The 12,291-nt window shown below is 49.0% G+C and overlaps 1 protein-coding gene across 1 annotated transcript in view; it reads right to left on the bottom strand.

Annotated features, from left to right (window-relative positions):
* Positions 1–12,291, bottom strand: part of MBTPS1 (membrane bound transcription factor peptidase, site 1) — a 54,793-nt gene that overhangs the window by 19,436 nt on the left and 23,066 nt on the right. Inside the window, exons 13-17 of the mRNA XM_053271140.1 lie at positions 11,938–12,126; positions 10,292–10,464; positions 9,197–9,312; positions 8,123–8,279; positions 7,236–7,360 (exon numbers count right to left, since the gene is read on the bottom strand). Coding sequence (XP_053127115.1) covers positions 7,236–7,360; positions 8,123–8,279; positions 9,197–9,312; positions 10,292–10,464; positions 11,938–12,126 — 760 coding nt within the window. The remainder of the gene's footprint in view (positions 1–7,235; positions 7,361–8,122; positions 8,280–9,196; positions 9,313–10,291; positions 10,465–11,937; positions 12,127–12,291) is intronic.

The following is a 12,291-nucleotide window of genomic DNA, read 5'->3' as shown; positions in this document are numbered from 1 at the left end:
GTAGCCCGTTTCGGCATTAGAGATTCCTCAAGCAGATACACCCTAAGGCATGCTGTGCGATTTTTCAAAGTCTGCTCACTAAAAGTAACGCAGACTGAGCAGGCTTTCACATCTTTCGCATCTGAGCAGGCTTTTCGTGTATCTCTCCCAAGCAAAATAAGCAGAGGGCATGGCCGTCAGTCGAGGGAATTTTTCTGCGGCAGTTAGTGCACCGTTTAAAGGTTGTCTTGTCCCTTCCTGACTTTCCCGAGCCGCCTGTCTTACCAGATACTTCAGCCATTTCACAAGAATAATCGTCCGTTCCGTAGTCAGAGGGGGAAATCAGAGTCCGTATCAAATCCAAAGGAGTGTCCGTGAGGGAAGCCAAGTCCATATCCAAAGTCAAGCCAAATGTTCCTAAATAATGCCAAGTCCAAAGGATTATCCGTAAGAATGGTCAAAGTCCGTTTTCCAAGTTCAAAGTCCAAATAAACGCTAAACAAACTTTCTTCGAGGAGCAACTATCTCCGAGAACTGAACGCAATGGCGGTCAGAAAGAAACTGATTGCAGAGACGCCCAACCGCCACTAGAGGCTACTACTGTCACGTGCAACTGGGTTGCCAGCGTCGCGAGGAGCTAACGAATTCTACCCGAAGCTGATCTGCGCAGGCGCAGAACCCACTATTTATGGATGATGGAACCACTATCCAGATCAGCTCAGTTTCACGTGAACACCATTTCATGGTATTATATAAAGTTCCAGAGGTATAATGAAAGAAGCACACATCTGAATTCACCCTTTACATGGGGGAAAGTGAGTCGTGAGAGCCGATATGATATTTCTGTGGAATGCCTAGTACGGGCACGTTGTCAAGAAAAGGCGTAGATTAAAAAAACATCTCTGTCCATCAGTCCCCCATTCCCCCACCCCAGATACTATGCACAAACAAGTGAGGACATATTAAAGCAGCTCCTGGACAGTAAAACTGCAGGCTGCAGGGGAGGATTACTCTCCTACAGAGGTCGGGGTCCTTGAGCATATCCTAAGAAGATAGGAAGAAGGCTAGCTTGGAATGCTTCTCCCTGACAACCTTTTTCTAGGTGCGGAGAAAAGGTAGGAACTTTCCATTATTTCCTCTGTTTTTCTGTTATACCCCCCCCAAAAAAACTTACAAAAAACATCCAGCCCAACAATTTATCCTGCTGCAATCGGAAACGACCAGCCCTTCAGGACCAGTTTCATCCACAACATTTTTATCCCGCTCTTCCTCCAAGAAAGTCAGGGTGTTGTACAACATTCTCCCTCCCTGTTGTCCTCATAAGAGCCCCATGAAGTAAGTTAAACAGAGAATGGAGCATTGGTACTCACCGTGAAGGCTTCTTCTGGCTGCCGTTGTAGAGGACAACTCCCTGGGTTATCATCCCATGCTCGCTCCAGGGCAAGACGTATGCTAATTATAAAGCTATAAAGGTAGCCGGATGGTAACCCCACCCAGTTCTTGTAGTCAGCCAAGCTTCGAACGGAAGGCAACCTCAATAACACACATATATGAGTAGAAAAAAGCCAGTAAATGGAAACAGGTAAACCAACAGGTAAAAACTAACAGGTAAAACAACAGGTAGAAACAGCAGGAAGATAGAGCCCCATCCCCCCAGGAGTCTGGGACCGCATAGGGAGGGTCGAGTTGTCCTCTACAACGGCAGCCAGAAGAAGCCCTCATGGTGAGTACCAATGCTCCATTCTCGGCTGCCGTGTGAGGACAACTCCCTGGGGACATACCAAAGCCAGGTGACCCAGGGTGGGGGTCCCAGGCTATTGAGGGGGAAGGACGTGTTGCAGAACCCTTCTGCCAAAGGCAGCCTGAGCAGAGTGCATAGTGTCCATCTTGTAGTGCCTGGTGAAGGTGGACGGGGACGCCCACGTGGCCGCTCTGCAGATCTCCTCCCACGGGGCATTGGTGGAGAACGCTGCTGAAGTGGAGGCCACTCTAGTTGAATGCGCCGTGATTCGCGTGGGTGGAGGCAAGTGTTGGGTCTCGTATGCCAAGGAGATGCAGGCCCTGATCCAACGACCAATGACAGCTGAGGAGACCTTTTGGCCCATGGAGGCCGGTAGGAAGGAGACGAATAAGGAGTCCGTCGTCCTGAAGGAGGCGGTTCTTTTAAGGTAGGTCTTTAAGCAGCGGCGAACATCCAACTTATGCCACTCCTTCTCCCTGGGGTGGACAGGCTTGGGACAGAAGGAGGGCAGGACCAGGTTTTGAGACCTGTGAAACATGGAGGCGACCTTAGGGAGAACTGAAGGGTCCGAGATTAAGGTTACTGAATCAGCAGAGAATATACAGAACCTGGGGTTGGAGGACAGCGAGGCTAATTCTGAGATCCTCCTGGCCGAGGTGACGGCCACCAGAAAGGCCAACTTCAGAGAGAGAAGGCATAAGGAAATGGACCTAATCGGTTCAAATGGAGGCTTGTGAAGGACCCGCAAGACTTTGTGGAGGTCCCATGTAGGGAACCTATGTACTACAGGAGGGGATGTTAGCGATGCTCCACGAAGGAAATGCTTCAGGTGGGCATGGGACAAGAGAGGCTTGCCCTTGAATGGTAGCAGGAGAGGAGCCAAGGCCGAAGCGTGCCGCTTGACGGTATTGACCTTAAGGCCCTTGTCGAGGCCATCCTGTAGGAATTGCAGCAGCTCAGGTAGGGAACATGCCCTCGGAGTCAGGTGCCTGTTTCTGCACCATCTAAGGAAAACTCTCCAAGTGCATTGGTATATGCGGTGAGTGGAAGAGCATCTGGAGGCCATCAGCGTGTCGAGAACGCTCTGGGAGTAGCCGAAGCCCCCTAGCAGCTCCCGTTCAAGTGCCAGGCAGCAAGCTGGAGCCGGGCGGGATCTGGATGGAGTACTGGGCCCTGCGAGAGCAGGTCTGTGGAGACGGGAAGCAGAACTGGAGGCCCGGTTGCGAGGTTCAGGATCTCTGGGAACCACGGCCTGCGGGGCCAATGAGGGGCCACCAGAATCACCCTGGCCCCCAGGAGCCGAATGCGCCTGAGAAGTCTGGCCAGAAGCGGAACTGGTGGGAAGGCGTAGAGGAGGGTCCTTGGCCAGGGAGCCATCATGGCATCTGTCTGTTCCGCCTGTGGGCACTGGAACCGGCTGAAGAACCGCGGAAGCTGGGTGTTGCTGGGAGTGGCAAACAAGTCGACTTGAGGGGCTCCCAGTCTTCTGGACAGGAATGAGAAGGCTCTGCGGCTCAGGGCCCATTCGGCTGGGTGGATGTCCTGCCGGCTCAGCCAGTCCGCTTGTACGTTCAGTTCTCCCTTCAGGTGGACTGCTGATAGGGAGGACAGGTGAGATTCGGCCCACTGGAGAAGCAGAACTGCCTCCTGATGAAGGGAGCGAGACCTGGTGCCACCTTGCCGGTTGACGTGTGCTTTTGCCGTCACATTGTTGGTCTGGACCAGGACATCCTTGCCCCTCAGCACAGGTAGGAAGGCTTGAAGGGCCAGGCGAATCGCACGAAGCTCCAACCAATTCATGCTGTGGCCCGACTCCTTGGGGGACCATCTGCCCTGGGCCGACTGAGAAAGGCAGTGAGCTCCCCATCCCCGAAGGCTCGCATCCGTAGTGATGAGAATCCGAGGGGGGTCCAGAAAGGGCTTGCCGGCCTCTAGGTTTCTCTTGCAGAGCCACCAGCGGAGCGAAGAGCGCACTTCTGGAGACAGTTGAACCCTCCTGGACGACCTGGAGGGAATGTCCTCCTGGAAGGGGAGGAGGAACCATTGGAGGCAACGGAGATGCAACCTTGCCCAGGGGACAGAGTCAATGGAGGAAACCAGTAGACCCAATAACTGAGCCAGCTGAAGGACGCAAGGCCTGCTGGTCACCAGGGCCTTCAATGTCATGGACCAAATCTTGAGTCTGCGTTCCTCTGGAAGAAACAATCAGTCCCTTTGAGTGTCCAGGACTACTCCTAAGTGCTGGAGACGGAACGTAGGAGACAGGTGGCTCTTGGCGTGGTTGACCTGGAAGCCGTGGGACGTTAGGGCCTCTAGGGTGATCTGGACGTCCCGTTCTGCATGATTTCTCGACATCACGATCAAATCGTCCAGGTATGCTGAGAGACGGACCTTTTGCAGGCGGATGTAGGCTACTAGAGGAGCCAGCACCTTTGTGAATGTCCTTGGGGCCGAGGAGAGGCCGAATGGAAGGGCTCGATACTGGTAATGTGCTCCCCTGTAACAGAATCTGAGAAGATGATGGGATAGAGGGTTAATAGGAACATGCAGATAGGCCTCTGTCAGATCCACTGATGCCATCAGGTCCCCGTGTAGTAGGCCCTCCGCGATGGAGCGGAGAGTCTCCATACGGAACCTGCGCTTGCGTACCCACCGGTTTAAGGATTTTAGATCGAGGACCGCCCTGTAGGAGCCGTCCCGCTTGGGCACGGTGAATAAGATTGAATAAAGCCCTTGACGGTACTCTTGAGGGGGGAATGGCTCTATGGCTGCGATGGCTAACAGGTGGTCTATGGCCTGTTGAAGGATTCTGTGACTTGTGGTGGATCGAGATGTTGGGGTGGGCAGAAACCTGTGTAATGGGCAGCCTGACAACTCTATTAAGTATCCCTCTAAAATTGTTTTCAGGACCCATTTGTCTGTGGTGAACGCCTCCCAGGCATGGTAAAAGTGGTAGAGGCGACCTATCTTTAAAGAGTCACTGTGCTTGACGGGGTTTAAACTGCTGGCCTGGCTGGACTCTCGAATTGGACTTGGCAGGGAAGTTACCCTTTGGCCAATTGGGGCACCTAAATCTGTTGTCTCGCTCGCAGAGGCGAAAGGAGGGGCGAAAGGGACGAAATTGGTGCTGCTGAGGCTGACCCCTACGAAAGGGGCGCCACTTGTCCCTCCTGGCTGTGCTGGGAAGGGTCAGCTTTCTATCCTTGGATTCAATGAGGATGTCCTTAAGGGCTTCATCCCCGAAGAGCTTAGTGGCTGAGAAGGGGACTGCCGCTAAGTTGGCTTTTGATGCTGCATCAACCTGCCAGTGGCGGAGCCAGAGTGTTCGCCTAGCGATCACATTAGTAGCTGTAGCTCGGGCCCCGAAACGTACTGCATCCAGGGTGGTGTCAGCAATGTAGGCTTGTGCCTTCTGGAGCTTTAGGGCAATCTGGCGGGACCTGGCTGGATCTGGGGGAGGAGACTGAAGCAACTCATCGGTCCAGAGCAGTGCTGCCCGAGAAATGATAGAGGCAGCTATGGAGGCTCTGATAGAAAGAGAGATACTTCGATTCTCTTTTCGGCAGGGTCCTTCAGCGTCGACTCTCCATCTCGTGGGAGGACCGCACGAGAGGTCAGGGCTGAGTCGTGAGCATCTACCGGGGGCGTTTGGAGTTGTGCAGCTGCTGAGGGGATGAACACGTAGTGCTTGTTAGCTAAGGAGGAGACCTTCTTCTGGACCGCCGGTGCTTGCCACTCCTGCTGGAGAACCTCCGAGAAGGTATTTGGCAAGGGAAACAGGAGCTCTGGTGAAGAATGTGTAGGTAATACCAGAGATTCCTTGGAGGGAGTAGCCCCAGGATGCAAACCCTCAATATTGAGACCCAGGGTGCGCATGGCCTTAACAAACAACGTGGAGAAATCATCAGATGGAAAAAGGCGCTTAAACTGAGGGGTGGATTCCTCCATCCCTGTCTGTCCATCAGACCACTCCCCTTCTTCCCTGGAATTGTCCCCCAAGTCCTCCAGATCAGGGCAACCCCCCCGTAAGGGCTGTATCAGCTTGGCCCAAGGGGGAATGAGGTGGGGCAGGGACCCTCCCTAGGTGGGTAGGGGACTCTGGGCATGAGTCTTCTGAAGAGTGGACTGGAGCAGGGCGTGTGGCAGTGGGTCTGGGATCCCTACGCCCCTTCTGCTGCCCCTTGCGGCCTTTCCGCCTCTTTCTGTGGGATTTCCCATGCGAGGTGGAGTCAGAATCAGAAGAGGAGGGGGAGGAGGGGGAGGGGGATCGCCTCCCTCGCTTACGGCCCCTCTTTCCCGCCTTGCGCTGATGCAGGGCTTGCGAGAGCAGATCACTGATCCAGGTTTTCCAGCTCTCCGGCATCTCTGGCCCTAGGGCTGCAGAGGAGGGGGGAGGGGAGGGGCTGCTCCCTGGTCTCCTGCCGGGGCCTGCGCTATTGGTTCCAGCAGAGGGGGGCTATCCAATGGGGAAGCCTGAATAGGAGCCATGGAGAGGGGCTGCCTGCTCTCAGGGGCACCCGTTCCGCCAGGGGAATGACGCTCAAACTCACCCTCCTGGGTCTGTGCGATGTCCTCCTCCTCTCCCGAGGAGCCGGTGGCCTCCGAAGATTGGGCCGCTGTGAGAAGCTCCAGCACTTGGGCTCTCCTGCGCAGCCGCTGGGCCCTTGCATGCTCTGCCTCCTCGAGGGATGAGCCAAGATGGTGTCCTTTGCTCTGTGCGCCTGCCTGCACAGCGGCGGCAGCATGCCGGTCTTTCCTTGAGGCGCCCGCCCCTGCAGAGGGGGGCGGTGCTGCCGAAGTGCCCTCGCCCAGGGGAGACGCAGTGGTCCTGGGCGCGGCTGTAGCGTGTCTAGCGGCGGCCGCGCTCGCAGCGGGGTGGTCCACCTTTGCTGCTTGAGTCTTTTGCCTCTCCGCACGTGGTCGGAGTCCCTGCAGGCACGGCTGCGGCTGCTCCATGGCAGAAGGGGGGAGAGGGACGGAGAAAGGTCTGGACAGCAAGCGGGGAGCGGAGGGCTGAGTAAACGAGCGGGGTGGAGTGGAGACTGAGGCTCAGCAGGGAGCCTTTGTAAAGGAAAATCCCCCCCCCCTTTTTTTGGAAGGTGATGGGGAGAGGAGGGGGGCAGCCGAGGAGCCAAGAAGAAGGGAAGAGGCTTAAGCGGAGGAAGGAGCAAGTTAAAAACAAAACTTACCTGAGGAGGAACGAAGCAAGGCTGAGTATCCTTTCCTGGAGAGTTAGCAGGACGAAAAGAACTGGGTGGGGTTACCATCCAGCTACCTTTATAGCTTTATAATTAGCATACGTCCTGCCCTGGAGCGAGCATGGGATGATAACCCAGGGAGTTGTACTCACACGGCAGCCGAGAAAGGGAGACTGTCCCAGGGTCACCCAATGAATTTCATTGCTGAGTGGGGATCTGAACCCGGCTCTCCCTAGTCCCACACTCTAACAGCTACACAGCTGGCTCTCTCACACATGGTCAGCCGCTGGTGTGAGGTTAAGTACCATCCCACTTACTTTCATGGCTTGCCATGGTGAAATCCCCTTCATACAGCCCGTCACTAAAGGCCATGCCCCAGACAGAAAGAAGATTGTTTAGAGCTGGAATATTGGCTCCACCGGTGTCAGGCATCCACCACTGCCTGCAAAAACAGTAGCATGGCACAGGTTACTGCAACCTAGAGAACTCTGGCCTTTATTACAGGGCAAATATGAATCCCCCATGCCCAATATCCATCCTGGGACAGCAGACACCAAGGACAACGGTGTCCACATTTATACCGTAGAAAAAGCCTCTCCAATGCTAAGCCTCAGATTTGCAAAGAGGCTTAAGAAAAATCTATGCACATTTACCACTGACTCCCCTTGGCATTTTTAAAAATCCCAGCTTAAGTTAATTAAAGATTTAGAAAGCTGTATTTTTTTTAAATTGTACTAAGTTGTACTAACTTTTCACTTCTTAAAAACATTAAGGTCACCAGAAGACACTGCAGAGCATTTCAGTGCATATAGGGCAAGGATCAGAGAGAATCCATAAAGCTCATAGCCTGATAGTACTTCTGAAATCCATAGCACAGTAAATACTGTATTCACACGTATACAGGATGGAATGGCTCTAAAACGGTGGCCATCTGCAGTTTTTAATATGTACTGGTATTAAAAATAATTGAATGTTTTTTCAAAATCTGCTCCCAAGTTAATCTGACGGCCCCCTTTTAGCCAAAGTACTTCTGATTAATGTAACTAATCAGTTGACTGAATACTGCAGTCCCACTTAGTAGTTACAACAATAGGGATTTATCATCTTCAGTATTTCCGAAGCTTCCCTCTTGTCTTATTAGCTGCCAACAGGTAAGTCACCTCGGAAACCCCCATCACTTGCAGCGGCCCCCAAATACACACACCTTGTGTTTTCATCATAAAACTTGACTTTCCTCATCACTGAAGTGTTGTACCAGTCACTGAATACTACAAGCGATAGTCCGTTATCAACATCCCTCCGCAGCTTGGGGATTTCTTCAGGGAAATACTCTTCCTCGCTGTCCACCATCAACAAGGTCCCTGCATAGATGAGGAAAGACTATTCATAACTGTGGAGCACAAACGAACAGCAACTGCAACTTATTTTATTTAACATATTTTTGTACTGCCCAAAATGTTTATCTCTGGGCGGTTTACAACAAAACAAAACAAATGACAACAGAAAAGGTTGAAACATTTGTTAAAACAAAATAAATGACAACAGGAAAAAAATTAAAACATTACAATTTGAAATTTTAAAACAATATTTTAAAACAATGTTAAAACTATTAAAGCAGGATTTAATTAAAAGCCTGGGTGAAAAGATATGTCTTTAAAGACTTTTAAAAAACTTGCCTGCTTCCACAAAAATAATCAGATATTTATCTAATGAAAGGAAGGAGGGTGGGGGAAGCAATGCCCTCAGTCAAAGGGAAGGGGGGTAATATCACTCTGGTCCTCCTTTTCTACAGCTCTTGCTTCTTTCACTAGAAACAGCCACAGATCTTTAGGTTAGGACTGGGGAGACCTGAGTTCAAATCCCCATTCAGCCATGAGACTTGCTGGGTGACTCTGGGCCAGTCACTCCTCTCTCAGCCTAACCTACTTCACAGGGTTGTTGTGAGGAGGAACTTAAGTATGTAGTACACCGCTCTGGGCTCCTTGAAGGAAGAGCGGGATATAAAATGTTAAAACAAACAAACAAACACCACTCTTCATATTTAAGGTATCAGAGAGCTCTTTTAATTTTTCCTCACAACACTGAGATGAGCTTAAATAAAAGCATTCGTTTAATTTAAAGAGGCAGTAGGGTGAGATGGCTGGCAAGGCCACCTCTAACACCATGATTCTATGACTGACTTTACACACTGGAAAAGTCCCCTGATGGTTGCAATCCTAAAATGAAGTTTTCCAATAAGTGGCATGAAGGAAAACCAGGAAAGCTCATTGCTACTTACCATACTGACTGGCGTCAAAGCATGTAAATGGTGAACCAAGAACTTCAACAAAATACCCCATGCTTCTCAGATGCTGGTACATATCCCTGAAGTTTGTGTGAATGTGGTCACCATTCCTAGGAGGAAAAAATATACTTCTCAAAAGTGAAATATAACCTATAAGCAAGAGGGGCACCTTCTCCCCTTGCTTGTTCAAAAGTTGAATATCAAATTGTGAACCATTTTACATTGACTAGAGATATATCAGGTGGTATATAAATAGGAAGCATAAATAAATAATAAAATAAAATAAGAGCCTTTGTTCTTCCATACTCAAACTCTGTACCCTGTTCTGCACAAACCTCAGCATTTGCCTACCACTAAGACAAGAGGCAGATCTGAAGAAGAGTGTGAATCTCTGGCTGTAAGCACCCTACCATACTACCATTCATTCCACAAAGGCCATTGTGGCTAGGGTTGATGGGGGTTGTAATCCAACATCATCTGGGGACTCAAAGCTGGGAACCCCTGGAATAAAATTAACACATCACACACCAATGTGGAAAACTATCTCTAATTTATACTCCAGCACCCCTCAACAAAAACAGAGCCAGCAACATCTCTGGATAGAAATAGAAAGGCCCAGACCAAGTTCAGAATGCAACTGTTCAGTATCAAAACACACACACACACTTTTGTGTAATGGCCAGTATGTAAGACTTACCATTTTTAGTAACACTCCAATTTATGGTAATCATTTTAGTTTTAACTATTCTTAATTTTAATTCTAGCTTTCTACCACATATGTAATATTTTCAGCTATATTATTATTTTAAATTCCCCTTTTTATCTTTTCTGTGCATTTTATTATGGAAATAGTATGCTTAGCGGTTTTAGTTTCTTAGTACGGTAGCTTGTTTCTTTTTAAACTGTAGTTATTCTTAATTCTAGCCTTTTCACAATATCTATCATCGTATTTGCAATCACCTCTATCAACATGTAACTTTTCTCTAATATTACCTTCATTTAATGTGTAATTTTATGCTGGTCTCTGACCACAATAAAGCTTATTTCTACAGTATGAAAAACAGTGTTACATTAAAATAAAGCACACACCAATCTAAGGGATCATTCTTCATCCTCAGATTATCCCTCGGGAAATATCCTGGAGGATAGCGGAGATTGTGATACTGATCCCAGAGGACCCGCTTACTCCGAGGAGGGGTTGGGATAACTTTCACTTTTATTGGGAGTTTCACTGTTGAAGTCTGTTCAGCACCAGCTTTTGACTGAAATAAATAACAAGAAAGCATCTTTAAATTATTTCCCCAAATATAACTTCATTAGTTATACACCACAGTTCATTGGTTTGTATAGTGTCCAGTATAATTATTACACTAGTGATACTGCCTAACCTATCTCAGAGGGTTGTTATGAGGGTAAAAAGACGCATGTATACCACTCTGAGTTCCTCGGAGGAAGAGCGGGATATAAATGTAATAAATAAATAAGTAAATAAATAAAAATGAAATAAAAATAAATAAATACATAAATAAAATAAAAATAAGTAAATAAATAAAAACATTCCACCTCCCTCCCACCTTCAGAGTCCCCTGTGTTCACTCCACATTCAAATCCCCATGAAGCTCACTGAAGCAGAGGCCAGGTGACTTTCTCTGAGCCCCACCCACTCATGGGGCTGTTCTGAGAGTAATCTGAGCTCCTTGGACCAGAGGCAAGAAAGACATGGCTGTTTGAACCACAGCTGGAATTCCAAAGGACCATATAACAAGTTCTGCACATCCAAAGGGTTTGTTTGTTTGTTCCTGGATCTCAAAGAACACCCACTCAGCACTCACCCTCAAATGCTGCATAGAAAACAGCACAGCAACTCACAGAAAGCTTTCAAAAGAGGTTTGTGCTATGGCATTGGAAGCGGTTCCCAACCTGAGGAGGACCTCCAGATGTTGCTAAACTACAACTCCCAGCATCCCCAGCTACAATTTATTGGGGCCAGGGATGCTGGGAATTGTAGTTCAGCAACATCTGGAGGTGGTCCTCAGGTTGGGAACCACTGCTCTAGGGAATTCAGGTGGGTTTCAGTGTCAAAACTCCCTCAATAGTAATATCTGAGATGGTAATAGCCCAAAATTCCCAAATATACCAATTAGACCAAGGTTCTCAAACTTGGGACCCCAGATGTTGGACTACAACTCCCATCGTCCCCAGCCACAATGGCGGAAGGCTGGGGAAGATGGAAGTTTTAGTCCAGCAACGTCTGGGGACCCTGATTTACAACAATATGTCTGGATGAAACATATTTAGACTTCAAGTCTAGCCTGCGCCGGGTAAGAATTTAAACCAGTATTTTTTAAAGGAACCGTGCTAGAACCCCAATATATAGATCATGCAATACTTCCTGAATTTTTTGCAAGTCTATAGGGAAAGCAGATTCCCAAATAGTACAGCAGTAACCAGGAGTCCATATTGATTTCCAGAGCTGGAGAGTTAAAACCCCTTTGGCTTCTGCTTGATCTTTAATTGCAAGGTTCCTCAGCTGGATTGTCATTTTATAGTCCTTGCCAACAGTGATAAAGGCTGCTAAAAGTACATTATTGGAACACATTTCTCTTCCAGTATTTGTCCACAATATGAGCACAAAGTCAAGGCAGTCCAAGGTAGGTTCCTTGGGTCAAGAGTCTTAAAAAGTTACCCAGCTCCAGACAGCTTACTAAATAGCAGCAAAAATGAGGCCCACTTACTTCATTTTCTGCAGGAGAGGAAACAGTGATCATGATGTGTCCTTGTGCTATACCTTCCCAAGAGGCTGCTTTCTTTGCAACAGAGATAGAAATTGCTAAATATCCAGACCAAGGCCATAAAACAGGAGAATATGAAAAAGCCACCTCAATGTAATCTCCGTTCTGTGGTAAATAGGGCTGCCAGTCAGGCTGCAGAGCAGAAAACACAAAGCAGTTTGACTGAAACACTGATGGACATACTTTTAAGAACAGGAGGGGGGTGGGAAGCAGAGAGTTGCTACATCTTAGAGTGGCATTACAAACGAGTCCTTAATGCATAGAGGCTGGGGGTCCCAAGCCTGTTAAAGGTATCTT

Source organism: Hemicordylus capensis, chromosome 9, assembly GCF_027244095.1.
Source record: "Hemicordylus capensis ecotype Gifberg chromosome 9, rHemCap1.1.pri, whole genome shotgun sequence".
NCBI lineage: Eukaryota > Metazoa > Chordata > Lepidosauria > Squamata > Cordylidae > Hemicordylus > Hemicordylus capensis.
The sequence above is the reverse complement of the archived record's forward strand: the minus strand, read 5'-3'. Positions and strand labels throughout refer to the sequence as shown.